The following is a 14,862-nucleotide window of genomic DNA, read 5'->3' on the forward strand; positions in this document are numbered from 1 at the left end:
ATTTGGTCTTCAAGATTAGGGGACATCTAGTTTTGTAAAATTCATAAGTGTTCTTAGCTGAGCTGGAGGAAGTGAGTTTTATAGACAGAAAAAGATTCATCAAAGAAGAGTGTCCCTGTCCATTACTTTCCTTATAGGAGAAGGTCTTTCTATGCTACTATAATCTGTTTTGCTTGTTCTTGGAAAAATGGAGCTAGAGTTTTTTGATTATGTAGTATTTAGGCCAAAGAACTTCATTCTGTTTTTTTCTGGTTTTATTTGTTTAATACAGGGTTCAACAATAACCATGTTAATTATCTACATTACCTAGTTTATCAGAGTTATTTAACAAAAATGCAAAATTATTTTTTCTGAATTAAGCTTAGGAAGCATGACGGTGACTGTTCAGATAGAATGGAAGCCGAGTTGAACCCATAGGTAGTGACCATGGGCTCACTAAGAGCATTTTTATAGTTCATAGTTGGCTGAAGTAGTTGCCAGTCAGTGTAGGCTTGAGTAAATAATTTTCCATCTTTGTACTTCAGTTCTATTTACTGCAACAGCAAGTAATGATTCTCCTCTGGGAGAAATGTGAAGGGATTCTTTTGAGTTGTGAAGGTTGAATTATGCTTAAGTACCTACAAAGCATTTAACATCTTAATTAGAAAGGCCTTACTACTAACATTTTCTTCATTAATAGTTTTTCTTTAAAGGATTGAGTGAGGGCTAGGGAAATGGCCCAATGAGTAAAGGGCTTAAAGTTTAGATCCTTAGAACCCACGTTAAAGGTGAGTGTGACAGAGTACATGTGTATCCAGCACTGAGAGACAGACAGCAGGCTACAGGGCCTTTCTGGCTAACTGGTCTAGCCATTTGGTGAACTCCAGGTTCCGTGAGAGACTCCATCTTAAAAAATAAGGTGGAAAGCAATAGAGAAAGACATCTAACATAGACCTCTGGCCTCTATACCTGAGTACATATACAAAACACACAAAAAAGCAAGTCATTTTTTTCACTGCAGTTTTTAGATGTTTTTCATAATAGGTGATTTTAGAGCTTATGGGCCTAGTGTGAAATACTGACATGAGGGACTTTAAAGTGTACTGCTTTGGTCATTGGTTTTCTAATTTGCATTCGTTAGTTCAATTTTTTTTTCACCTCCTCCCTCAACCAACCATGGGCTCTTCCCACTCAAAATCAGACTTTTCAACTCTTCTCTTTTTTTTTTAAATTACACTCATCAGTCATGATATTCATTACTTACACTTATGATATTAATCACATTTGTGGTATTCATAGATGACATTTGCAGTATTCATTCAATTTTATATATATATTTTAATTTTAAATGTCGAATGTCATTTCTTGAAGGGGGTAGGAGGTTAAATACAGGCTTACAGCACAATGGGAGGACCCCGGAGGGCAGAAGTTTGCTACTGATGTTTTACAATCTTGCATCTAAGCTGTTAGCGCCCATTATTCGGGATACACAGACAAGGAACTTCCCTTAAGCATTCAGGAGGGTGGAATCTGGCAGGGAATTAGCATTAGGAGGATATCAAGGTCAAGGTCCGCAAGCAAGGCAACAGTTACCCAAAACGGGGGGCCAGGACCCTGCAGATCCCCCTTTTAAGTTCAAATTTTTATTTGATGGTTTTAATTTAGAAATTATTGGCCATTCCAAGTTTTCATTTATAAGAAATAAAGCTATCTAAATACCATTTGATTTTGAACAATTTAAATTCATCAAACTATTTGTTATAATTCTGATAGGCATAATTTAAAACATAAACCTTTTGCTGGATATTTGCTGGATTGCAATACAGTATAAATTGCTATAAGGTGGTAAAGTATATATATACATATATATATATATGCATGCATGCATGCATCAGGTAGTAGTTTAGAATACTCTTACCTTTGACTAAAGACTCAGCAGTATGTGAGTCTTACTTGCTGCCTCTTAATTGCTGGTTTCTGATTTGTCTAGGATCCACGTTTGATTACTCCTTTGGCTTTTGCTTTAACATCAGATAATAGAGAACAAGTACAATCTGGATTGGGAATATTGCTGGAAGCTGCTCCACTGCCAGATTTCCCTGCCTTAGTGTGAGTTGTGTTCATTTTCAGTATCTCTTAATATGGTTAAAATGTCATTCTGTGTTTCTTCATAATCCTCCATGCATATTTATTAACAAATTGGTGAACTGCAGATTTTATTTTAATTATCAGTAATCTTTTAAATAATTAAAATTCTGATTCCTGTAATGGAAAAGGACAAAGAAAACGTAGATGCAGGTTTTTTTATCATGCTCTTTTGTCTCTTAATCACTTCTTCTGATCATGGATTCTAGACACTGAAGCTTGAACCAATTGCTTTAGTTCCTTTTGTAGAAAGAACTTTTCCTTTCTGGTTCATTTGCTAAGGAGTACTAAGAACTACATGAACTCAGACTAAGCTGGGAAAGATCAGTGGGGGAGAGGGGGAATACTGAAATATTTAAGTGTTTTATCATAAGATGGAGTAGATGATGGCCAGGCCAAAAGAATTTACTATATTCTTTCATTTCAGATAATAGTATACTGAAAATGCTGTGCAGTTTTTTTGTTTGTTTTGTTTTAAATTGAGTTTGTGTGTCAGGGGAAGACAATATGTAAATTGAATGGTTACTACAATCTACTTGGGATTTAATTTTTAGAACTTTAAGTAGTTTATATAATAGAATTTGTAAAAGTCATTTAAGTAATTGAAACTAGAGGTCAATAAGCAGGCCAGTGAACAAGGTTTTGCTTTATAAATAGTTTATTACACCAAAACCACACCATTCATTTTAGTATCATCTCTGTTATCTGTGCGACTTTCACTCTCTCAATGTAAGAGATGAGTTTGTTAATCCATGCTGTCTGTTGTTAAGTGACTTTAGTTGCATTTTGCAGAATTACTCATGTACATAGTCATAAATTAAAAGTTAAAGAACTATTGAGCTAATATCTGTAGCTGATGTTTTCCTGTGTACTGCCTGGCCCACAGTCAAGACAAATCTCTCCCACCCGCAGGTCCCGCAGCCGCTCGGACCCAAGGAAACACACAGAGGCTTATATTATTTAAAACTGCTTGGCCATTAGCTCAGGCCTACCACTAACTAGCTCCTACACTTAAACTCAGCCCATTTCTGTTAATCTATATGTCAGCATGTTTTCTGTGGCTTTACCATGCTGCTCTCTAGATGGTGGGCTGGCATCTCCTGGCTCAGTCTTCCTCTTCCCAGAATTCTCCTTGTCTGCTTATCCTGTCTCTACTTCCTGCCTTGCTACTGGCCAATCATTGTTTTATTAAACCAGTGTACAAAAAGCATTATCCCACAGCAAATATCTAAGCCAAATATCCATGCAATAAGAATTCTACTCCTTAGTTATGTGGTAGTATTGGATTGGAGGGAAAAAGCAAACTCAGCTTCACACATGGTCTAATAAATATTTTTAATTAAAAAAAACAACAAAAAAAAAAAAACACAACAAACCCAAGCCAAAAAGTTTAAAATTTTGACAAATATGTTTAGCAAAATATTTTTTATTTCTGATATTATAACATAAATACATTTCTCCCTTTCCTCCCTTAGAGCCCTCTCATACACCACTCCCTACTCTCCAATTCATGGTTTCTTCTTTCATTAATTGTTATTGCATGCATATATGTGTTGTGTTTGTGTATGCATGCATATATGTATTTGTTTTTATATGGACATGCCAATGTGGACCAGGAAAGGCCCACAAGATCTCAGCCCTACACAAAGAACTAATCTTAGAGTGGGTGAGAACCTAGATAGTGGGGAGAGTAGACAACCCAGAGACCTAGAGTGAAACCAAATACTTCTGTTCATTCAGAAAAATTACAAAAAGGCAGCAGTGAAATGATTCCTGATGCCATTCTGCTATACTCATAGATCAGCGTCTTGTTCAGCCATCATCAGAGAAGCTTCCTCCTGTAGCAGATTGGAACAAATACAGATATAGAGACCCAGAGCCAGACAGTATGCAGAGAGTGAGGAGTGAGAGACCTTGAACACTCAGCCATAACCAGGATGTCTCCATCAAATCCCTCCCCTCAGGGGTAAGGGAACCTGTAAAAGAGGACACGAAACGAGTGTAAGAGCCAGAGGGATGAGGAACACCATGAAAACCAGGCCCTCGAAATCAATATGGTCAAAGCTCATATGAACTCACAGAGACTGAGGCAGCCTGTACAGTCTACATTAAGTCCTCTGTTAATACATTTTAGCTTCCAGTTTAGTGTTTTTATGGGATTCCTGAGTATGTGAACAACTGGGATTGTGATCCTTGTGTGTTTCCTTGGGCTCTTTTCCTTCTGTTTGTTTGTTTTGTCCAATTCTGATATGTTAGTTTTTGTTTTATCTTATATTGTTATTACTAAAAAGAATTAAAGGTTCATATAATGTCCACCACTGTGGAAAGGAGTAGCTAATTATTTATATGACATAAGGCATTAATGATGACCTCTCTGGAGAGGTGAATTTGAACCAAGATCTTATGGTAAGAAGGAATCAACCTTCTTCTGATAGTTTCACACAAAGGAACAGATCATCCGAAGGCCTTGAGACATAAACAGGATTGGCTTTTAGTGGAGCAGAATAGAAATAAGATTGATGAGGATATACTGTGTGAGAAAAAGGGTCAGAGGAGAGTATAGATGGGACCAGGTGATACCATCTAAAATAAAAAGGTGTTTCTGAGTAATACAGTAACTTTGTACTCATTGCAAATACTCTACACTCACTAACTAGTGCTAGAATGCCTCCAAACCAAATATGGAATTATCACATATAGTAAGTAGAAAAGAGTCCTCAGGAAAATTGAGAATGTTTCCCCAAACTGCTTTATTGTGGTTACCAAAAATGATTTCCAATATATTTCAAGATGTATAGTCCCCAAAGAAGACTCATTTCAAATACTACCATAGTTCTATAACAACTCTCGGCCTTTTGCTCTGTTTTTGTGATTGCTTTTTCTTCCTGACTCTTATTCAGACTTGGAGAAAGTATAGCAGCAAACAATATATACAGACAGCAAGAAACCGAGCATCTGCCCAGGAAAATGTCTTTGCAGCCCTTAAATCACTATTTTCCAGCATCAGCAAAGTGCTTAACACCACCTCCTTCAAAAGATAATGCTCCTTTGAACATTGAGGAGCTAATAGAAAAACTTCAGGCCGGAGTGATGGTGAGTGAGAAGTAGCACTGTAAATGGGCTTGTGTTTGGTGCTGGCCAACTGTCAGCTCTGATTATAGCATTTGTTTAAACAGCTACAGATGCAAACTTTATCCTTTGACAAAAAAAGTAAAATCTGAATGTTTTTCAAAGAAAAGAAACAGTATAAAGTTTAAACACTTTTTAAAAAACAGCTGTCATTTCTTATTCTAGCCTCCTTCCTGCCTGCCCACCATATGGCTTTTACATCACCATATGAATATTGAATCTTGCTGAGATAGCCAAATTAGTGAAATATTTGTAACCCACCTGAAAGAACATATATTTTTACTCTTCAGCTTTAATGATTTAGTTGCAAAATAGTTTCATTTTTCTTTTGTCAAATTTACAATTTTCTAATTTTAACTCTGTAAAACCAGGTGAAGGATCAGATTAATGATATAAGAATATCTGACATAATGGATGTTTATGAGATGAAACTTTCCACATTGGCCGTGAGTACAAGCTTATTTTAACTGTGTAATGATGTATGCATTTCACAGGTGTTTTCCTAAACAATGGACATTAACAGTGTATTTTCTTCTAGTCGAAAGAGAGCAGGTTACAAGATCTCCTGGAGGCAAAGGCCCTGGCTCTTGCACAGGCTGACAGACTGATCGCTCAGTATCGCTGTCAAAGAACTCAAGCAGAGACCGAGGTCTGTACACTCCAGAAATAAAGCATGTCTGATGCTTTCACAGTGAAATAAAAAGCATGTACAGTACTAGTTACAATTATGTGACTGACTAACACATGTTGAAACTGAGGTGAAATGCCTTGAGCATTTCATGCAAGTAGTTCCTTTTGTAACTCTCTTCCCTTTACTTTTAGCTACATTATCATCTCAATTTTCTTTCCTACCTGATTGATGAGTGTCAGAGATCCTCAGAATTATTATATTCTGAGCCCTTTCTTCCTTATTTTTCTGTTGTATAGTTTCAACCATTACTAAAAGTCAATGTTCCCAAGTTAATGGCAAGCAGAGATCTCCCCACCCCCCACCCCCGCCCCCAGCACTAAATAAACTATGTTGCCAAATTTAGTCATTTGGGAAATGCTTGAAACCCTGTATAATCAGTGGTAAAGTACTTACCTTTGGCTTTAAAATACACTTATAGTGTAGTGGTCTGTGTACTGCTTGAGTTTACTGACTTAGAAACCTGGAAATCACCATTTCCCTTTGGTATTATTCACCAGGTTTGGCTGATTAGACTTAACTTTGATACAGTTTTCCTACCTTAAGTCTGTTACTCAGACACACTGCACTTTAGTGGTGTCTGTGTTTTGTCCCTGTTGCTTTATGGCAGTTCCCAAGGGTATTTCAAGGAGTGCCTCATCCTATCTCCAGTGTTTCAGGGTAGTTGTCATTGCTCTCAGATGTCACTGAAATTCCTTAATTTGACAAAAAATAAAAAATATCACTTCACTCCACATCTTCCATATTTTGCCAATAACTCAGATAACTGCTTATACCAATTTGCATTTTGGTAGAACTTAACCATAGTCTTATATTTTCTTCTTAACTTTGAATTTCCTTAACCCTATTTAGAGCACCTTTTTTCTTGCTTAATACCTCTTCATCTTCAGTTTTCGTCTAAGTGCCCGCATCCACAAGCCTTCTATGGTTGTTTTCTTACTCATGTTTGGCTCTCCTCTTGTGCCTCCACCTTGTGCTTGCCTCTTCATAGTACTTCCCATAGCATATGAAAATCATATTGCCTCCCACCCTTACTTGTGATAGTAAAGACTATTTCTGAATCTCCAAGTCCCAATTCTTGGCATATGATAAGTGCTTTATAAGTTTGATGATTAATGTATTTGTGATAATTACCTTATGGGTTAAAACTTTGTTTAATAATATGAAATTCTTAGCAGATTCACATGGAATGTATTCATTACTTCAATGAATAAATTATAAAATTGTAGGAGTTTGAAAGAGGGATTAAAATCTCTGATAAGTAAAATACTTAAAATATTTTCAGGATAAAGATATCCTAAAAATTAAAAGAAATCTAACCGAAAAGAAGGAGGGAGAAATAAGCGTGTATTCTATCCGTGGATCATGTCTTGTCTGGGTTACTTTTCCTGTTCCTGAAGTAAAATACCTTGACTAAAGCAACTGAAGGAAGAAAGGATTTATCCAAGTGTTCAAAGTGTTAGGAGTGAAGTGACAGGTTACATTGCACACACAGTAAGGGAGTAGAGTGACAAGCATTCTAATGCTTTGCTCAGTTTCTCCATTTCATGCATTCCTGGATCCCTTGCAGGAGAAAAAGCACTTTCCAAAGTTGAGATGGGCCTTTCCACATCAATTAACCTAATCAGATAATCCACAAAGACCCATCTCCCAGGTCATTTCAGATTCTGTTAAGGTGACAACACTAACCAGCACTTGTATTAAAATAATATAAAAGCATAATTTTCTGCAAAAATAAACCCTCCCTTTTTAATATTCTAGTGTTTATTTTTAAAAATATAAAAAAAGTTTTAAAAAGAAGTATGAATGTTTAATGTCCTTTTCCCCCTATATTTTACCATGCTTTTGTTTGTTTTGACTGATACATTGAACTTCTAAATGCCAAGAAAGGAAATTAGTAATATTGAAGGAGTTTATTCCTCTCACTTCTCATAGTACCCTTTTACATTGTGTGTCTTTGGGGGCATTTTTAAGACAAAGTGGTAGATAGTATCCATTCCTGAATTACTGCTTATTTACACTGTGTTCCCTAGTTAATTAGTTAATGCCAGCTTAATTTTAAATGTTAGATCAGTATCAATGATGTTAATATCTTATTCTTGATTCTTACCTGAAATGAAGAAACTAATGTATATAAACATAGCAGTTTAGTGTTGATGGCTACCCCTAAGGACTGTATCTTTTCATCTGAATACTATATGGAAAGTTAATTTTTTGTCTTTGTATTGATATCTATTATTCTGATCATGCTGAAATTGCTTTTGTCAGAAAAATCTACTAAATTAAAAATTATAATGGTATAGTTTCACTATTCAAATTTTTGAAAGCCAAAATGCTTCAGAATCTGTAATGTTAAAATGAGGTAGAGCAGTAGGTAAAGACCTTTGTCACTAATCCTGATAAATTGAGTTCAGTCCTCAGAACACAAATGGTGCAAAGAGAAAACTGACTTCCACAAGTTAGTCTCTGAATTCCACAAATGCACAGTGATATACATGCACTCAGACACACACACACAAATAAATAAATAAGCATAATGCAATTTTTAAAAGTAACTTTTGGATGAATGCTGTCATGTTATGGGTGGAAAATTCTCCACTATGAAACTTATGCACAAATTTTTAAAACAGTGCATAAGATTACTACCTTCACATTATATATATGAGGGATATGGAATATAAATAAATTTTGTGTTTAGATGTGGGTTTCATGTATATGTTGTGTATGTGGAATATTCCCAAACTCTGAAGAATCTGAAATAATTCTGATTTTCAACCTGAATCAGATTTGGAAGTAGTTAAGAATATACAACTAATACAGTTTTCTATAGTCCAACAGATGCTAAATTAGATATTTGGTAGCTCTTTTAAATTGTATAATTTATCAACAATAATGTGTGCTCATATTACATGTGTGCATTATTTAATACATTCTTTGAAGTATGTTAGACAGTTTTGTTGTGCCAAGATAACTGGGCACAATAATCCAGTGGAACCACCAACAGCTATGTGATAGCTGTTTTTATGGATAACATTTTTATCCAAGCATTCTGGCATGATGTTTGTATATGTGATAGTGAAAAAGTACATGTTTCATTTTTTTTTTGAGGCACGAACACTTGCGGGTATGTTAAGAGAAGTTGAGAGAAAAAACGAAGAGCTTAGTGTGTTGCTGAAGTCACAACAGCTGGAATCTGAAAGAGCCCAGAGTGATATTGAGCATCTCTTTCAACATAGTAGGAAGTTAGAGTCTGTGGCTGAAGAACATGAAATATTGACAAAGTCCTACATGGAACTTGTTCAAAGGTAAATTAAGTAAAAGTTTCTTTGTAAAGTTAGAACCTAAGTGAACATGCCACATTTCCTCAACCCTAAATAATTTTTAAAAATATTTCTTAAATTGTCATGACACCGTAAAATATGTAATTCTTCAGAGATTTAAGACTGCCTAAACGTGAGCTGAATAAGAACAACAATAGACGTGTCAAAGTCATAGGGAAAAGACCATGAGGCCTCAGCCCTACACAAAGAACTGCAGGCAACTAAGGAATTCTGGTAGCAAGAGAAATAGTCTAGTCTAGAGAAGGGCAGACCAGTTGGTTTTCTGATACCAAATGGTTAGCCCTGCAAGTATATAACTAATATTACGCAGACCAACAGTCTCTATGTATTTTTAAAGTCACAGGTTATCTGGGAAGTAAGCTGCTCACAGACAAGCTATGTCATTTTGATCACTGACTGATCTCTATGGCCTGGAACAAGTAGTGCTTGATCGTGAAGCTCTGCTGCTCTAACAGTTATTGAATGAGGGGCCAGCAAGATGGCTCAGTGTATAATGGCACTTGGCCACCAAGCCTAAGTGTGACCCCCAGAATACATATGGTGGAAGGAGAGAACAGATGTACTCAAACATTCACACACTCACACCACAGTACACATGCACCCCCTCCTGTACACACACATAATCCAAATGTAGTTGTAAAGGAATTATTGAATGAACTTAATTGTCACAATTAATATTAATATTAGAACAGACTGGTCATTTCAGCAAGTCAAAATTAGTTAAATATTGGGAATTTCATGTCATTTTACCTAACACCACAGAAATTTGAGTTACTACTTCAGCTGCCTTGTATTACCATTGAGTATAGTTTACTGTGCTGTGCAGTGAGCTCTTTAGGTAAATTGTGTAGTGAAAGAGCATACGCATTTATAATTTTAATAGGCATTTCCAGGTCCCCATGCTGCTTTCCTCTGATGCTGAGACACTTCCTTGTCTTTTTAGAAATGAGAATACTGAAAAGAAGAATGCCGACTTACAGACTACGTGTGAGTCCCTGAATAAACAGATTGAGACAGTGAAAAAGTTGAATGAAACACTCAAGCAACAAAATGAAAAGTAAAATCCTCTAATTCTGTATTCTAATTATTTGTCATTTTGGAAAGACAATGATTCTCTTTCTACATAGAATATTGTTTTTTATTGATAGCTAGTAGATAGACCTTTCTTCTTTTACATTACAATATAAATTTGTCAGATTTATAAGTAATTAAAGCTTTTACTTAATACTTTTGGGGGGGTAAAGTAGTACACATAATTTTATTCAATAATTTTTCTTTTATAATTTTAGAACTATTGCTCAGTTGATGGAGAAAGAAGAACAGAGAAAAGAAGTCCAGAGCCAGTTAGTAGACAGAGAATGTAAATTATCACGTAAGTGGCTTTGTTTGAGACACTGTTTTCAGCATACTTTGCTTTGGAAGAAAATGAGAGCATTGGTTTTAGTTTATTACTACTATTTACTTCCCTTATTTATTTTAAGGATATTGTTTTTATTATTCTCAACTTTGTGTGTATAAAGATAGCTAGAATATATGCACATGAGTACAAGTGGTCATGGAAGAGGTTTTGGATAACTGATTTTCTGCAAAAGCTACCTGCTCAAAACTACTGAGCCATCTCTTAAGCCCCAACTTCATTTTTTAAATGACTTCCTAAACAACTTCCCTTTTCTTTGAGCTTTCATTAAAGCATTTCATTTATTTGATCAAGTAGAAAATGTAGTGGGTATTTTTCTTCAACTCTAGGAATTACAAGAAATAATAGCCCTTTTTAAAATAAAATTTTTATCATAACAGCAGGTGGCAGCACTGGATAACTTAGAATTACAAATCTGTAAATGCCTTCATCTGTAAAATGACCATTATTGTTCTGAGCCACCTTCCTTACTACACAGAGACCAAGCCCTCTTTATTTGCCATGTTTTGTGATCTCTGTTTTCCAGTAACCCTTGAGCTCTGCATGTCCAGTCCCGTCCCCATCCTGTCCTCATTCTGCACCCGCGCCCTTCTTGCCATGCTTGTTTAGAACAGAGGAAGTGGGGAAAGACATAAAGACTTGCTCTTTTATATACAATACTGGTAAAAAGGAATTTGGGAGTGTTTTGCTTTAATTATTCTTTACATTTATTTTGTGGAGGATAGTGGTTGCCTATGTGGTAGCTTCCAGAGGTTAATTCAGGTGATGGTAAGCACTTTTATCTTCTGAGCCATCTCTCCCCTTGAAGTATTTTTTTTAAGTCAGTAAATTTTATATAAACATATTTCCAACAAGCTATTTGATCGTCTTCCTCATCTTCTTTTCTTTTATAGTATCTATTTAAGTGCATGGCTTTTTGTGTGTTTGTTTTTAGATTTGCATAAAAAAGCAAAGTCCCAAGAAGAAAAGATTAATGTTTTACAAAAAGAAAAGGAAGATAAGCAGGAAACCATTGATATCCTTAGGAAAGAATTAAGCAGAACAGAACAGATAAGAAAAGAGTTGAGTATTAAGGTAAGAAAGACTCTTCAGTTTTCATTGCAGGAAAATGGAAAAAAAATTTTTTTTTAATGGAATGAACATGTGTAGATGTCATAGTTAGGGTTTCTATTGCTGTGAATACACTTCATGACCAAGGCAACTCATATAAAGGAAAGCATTTAATTGGGGCTGACTTACAGTTCAGAGGTTCAGTTCATTATCATTATGGCAAGACACAGGCAGACATGGTGCTGGAGATACAGAAAGTGAGACACTGGGCCTGGTTTGAGCTTTTGAGACCTCAAGCCCCTGCCCTCCAGTGACACACTTCCTCCAACACAGCCACACCCACTCCAACAAGGCCATGCCTCCTAGTAGTACTTCTTCCTGTGAGTCTATGCAGGCCATTTTCATTCAAGCCGCCACAGTAGGTTAATGTTCTGGCTCTTTAGTAATTTAAAGTCATTAAAGATTTCTTAAGTGCATATTTATAGCTTTTAAGTGTGTAGAGAACATAGAAAGGGTTCATAGGTCTTCATGCAGGTAGCTTTATATAGGTTGATGGCTCTGTTTTTACTTACACAAGCGGTAAGGAATGTATATTTGTTTAGAGCCTTATAATTTGCAGAGAACCCCTAAAATTATTTTGTTGATTATCTTCTCTGATAAATATAAATATCAAATATTAACACTTGTAACTTACTGATGAGGAAATGGAGTCTGAAGTTATATATAATTCAAATAATAGGCATACATTGTGAATTTTAATCTATTCTTTATATATGATTGTGAGTTAGCTGTGAATTGTGCTTTCTAGCCCATTTATTGCCAGGAAGATAAGAATAGCCCAACTTCCGCCGGGCGGTGGTGGCGCACGCCTTTAATCCCAGCACTCGGGAGGCAGAGGCAGGCGGATCTCTGTGAGTTCGCGGCCAGCCTGGGCTACCAAGTGAGTTCCAGGAAAGGCGCAAAGCTGCACAGAGAAACCCTGTCTCGAAAAACCAAAAAAAAAAAAAAAAAAAAAAAAAAAAAAAAAGAATAGCCCAACTTCAAGACCAGCTATTCAGAACAAGTATAGCATAAGGGGCATTAAACATGATGGAGTATTTATATCTGCATTAATCTGGTTATTTTTTAAGTACTATTTAGTATGTACTTTTTTTGCAAAAAAAAAAAAAAATTGTAGCTGCTATTCTGGCTTTGTGTGTGTGTGTGTGTGTGTGTGTGTGTGTGTGTGTGTGTGTGTGCGCGCGCGCGCGCGCGCGCGCCTGTGCCTCTGTGTGTGTCTGTGTATGAAACAGGTCTCACTTTGTAGCCCAGGCTGGCCTCAAACTTACTATATAAACAATCTTGCCTTTAACATACAGAAATCCACCTGCCTCCTGAGTGCTGGCTATCATCATTGGCTTTAAAAGATAATTTAAAAGTTCCAGTTTCTATTAATTTATCTTAAATTTCACTATGTAATTTAATTAAAATACAATAAATGTAATTTGTCCTAAAGTGATTCTTACAAGTAAAGAATAAAAGACATTTAAAATATCTCAGGTGAAAAAAACATTCTGTCCTGTTTATTCTCTATTTCTTATTCCTTCCTTACTTCTTAGGCTTCCTCCCTAGAAGTGCAGAAGGCTCAATTAGAAGGTCGTTTGGAAGAGAAGGAGTCTTTGGTGAAACTTCAGCAAGACGAGTTGAACAAACATTCTCACATGATAGCAATGATCCACAGTTTAAGTGGTGGAAAACTAAGCCCAGAAACTGTGAATCTCAGTATATAAACATTGTGGCTTTGGGGAATTTGTAAATGAGTACTTTTGATGTATTTATATATTGGAGGTGGCAGTAAATGGAGGAAATTGTGACTCCAAAACAGTTATCATTTGCTTACTATCTATTAACTTAGTAAAATTCCTAATTTGATACATGTTTTATTTGGTCTTTGAAATATTAATTTTTAGATTCTGTGATTTGGTTTCTCTAATGTTTGCTCTTACATGTCTTATGTATTCTCATTTATGATTATATTCATGGATTATTTCATATCAACCATGAGTACATTTTCATATATGTGTAAACATGTTTGAGTGGACACATAGATTATGAGTGCTACAATGTCATCTTTTGGGACTGTCATAATAAATACGGTCTGTCGTTGACTAAAATGTCATCATCACAAAGTGATATATTTGTTAAATTAAACTTTCTTGATAGAACAGTCTTGAAGATGAATCAGTTAAGATCAATTGGTAAAAAAAGAAACAGTCTGATACTAAGTTAATTTCTCTCTAAAGTTAACACAAAATAGTAGATTGAAAGGAGTTTCTATTACTGCATTTAAAATAAAATAATGTAAAGCCTAAATTCTGAATTTGAAAACAATGCAGTAGTTACCAGAAATAATGTTTAAAAATTGGGAAGTGCCCATTGTATTAAATGATTACATAGTCACTTAAAATTAATAATTTGTGGAATTATTTGCGGCTTTCTTTAGTTCTTTTGTTTGGCTTTTTTTATTTTGCTTTACTTTTTTGTTCCTTGGGACATCTCATATAGTAACCTAAGGTGTATGTATTTAACTCGCTCACTTTCTGTTTTATTTTTTGCTGTTGTTTTTGGTTTTTTTGTTTGCTTCTTAAGATACAGTTTCTCTCTAATCCAGGCTGATCTTGAACTCACTATAGAGCCTATGCTGGTCTTAATTCATGGTGATCTCCTGCGTTGGCCTCCAACGGACTGGAATTACAAGTGTGATCCACTATATCCAGCTGTGTTTTCTCTTTAAAACATTAGGTATGTTGACAAACCCATTCTCACTTTCAAGGGTAACTGGATTTCTATTCTAGCTACAGTCAGAAATGTTATTTCCTGTAGTATACACATTTAATACATAAATAGCTTTTCATTTTTTTTTTTTTTTTCTGGAGCTGAGGACCGAACCCAGGGCCTTGTGCTTGCTAGGCAAGTGCTCTACCACTGAGCTAAATCCCCAACCTGAGCCATTGGCTTTTAAAGCAAAAGTTAAGTATCCTTATTTAGGTATTTCAGTCACACAAGGGATTTTTTTTTAGCACTTTTCACTTGCATAAAATGTTGAATGTGATATGCTTATGAAAACATTTTAG

General features: G+C 35.5%; 1 protein-coding gene across 9 annotated transcripts in view; it reads left to right on the forward strand.

The window, feature by feature from the left end:
* Window positions 1–13,660, forward strand: part of Cip2a (cellular inhibitor of PP2A) — a 30,529-nt gene extending 16,869 nt beyond the window's left edge. The window contains exons 13-22 of one of the 9 annotated variants that reach the window (XM_076548947.1): window positions 1,970–2,088; window positions 5,025–5,217; window positions 5,625–5,699; window positions 5,792–5,902; window positions 9,050–9,246; window positions 10,226–10,337; window positions 10,564–10,654; window positions 11,634–11,773; window positions 13,108–13,153; window positions 13,346–13,545. In XM_076548947.1, coding sequence (XP_076405062.1) covers window positions 1,970–2,088; window positions 5,025–5,217; window positions 5,625–5,699; window positions 5,792–5,902; window positions 9,050–9,246; window positions 10,226–10,337; window positions 10,564–10,654; window positions 11,634–11,773; window positions 13,108–13,152 — 1,083 coding nt within the window. In that variant the 3' untranslated portion in view covers window position 13,153; window positions 13,346–13,545. Of the gene's footprint in view, window positions 1–1,969; window positions 2,089–5,024; window positions 5,218–5,624; window positions 5,700–5,791; window positions 5,903–9,049; window positions 9,247–10,225; window positions 10,340–10,563; window positions 10,655–11,592; window positions 11,774–13,107; window positions 13,154–13,345 lie in introns of those variants that run through there. The other 8 variants (XM_006989978.4, XM_076548944.1, XM_076548941.1 and 5 more) reach the window with 8 other exon arrangements.
* The last annotated feature ends 1,202 nt before the right edge of the window (window positions 13,661–14,862 follow it).

The sequence above is a fragment of the Peromyscus maniculatus genome, chromosome 12, assembly GCF_049852395.1.
Source record: "Peromyscus maniculatus bairdii isolate BWxNUB_F1_BW_parent chromosome 12, HU_Pman_BW_mat_3.1, whole genome shotgun sequence".
In the NCBI taxonomy this organism is placed as follows: domain Eukaryota; kingdom Metazoa; phylum Chordata; class Mammalia; order Rodentia; family Cricetidae; genus Peromyscus; species Peromyscus maniculatus.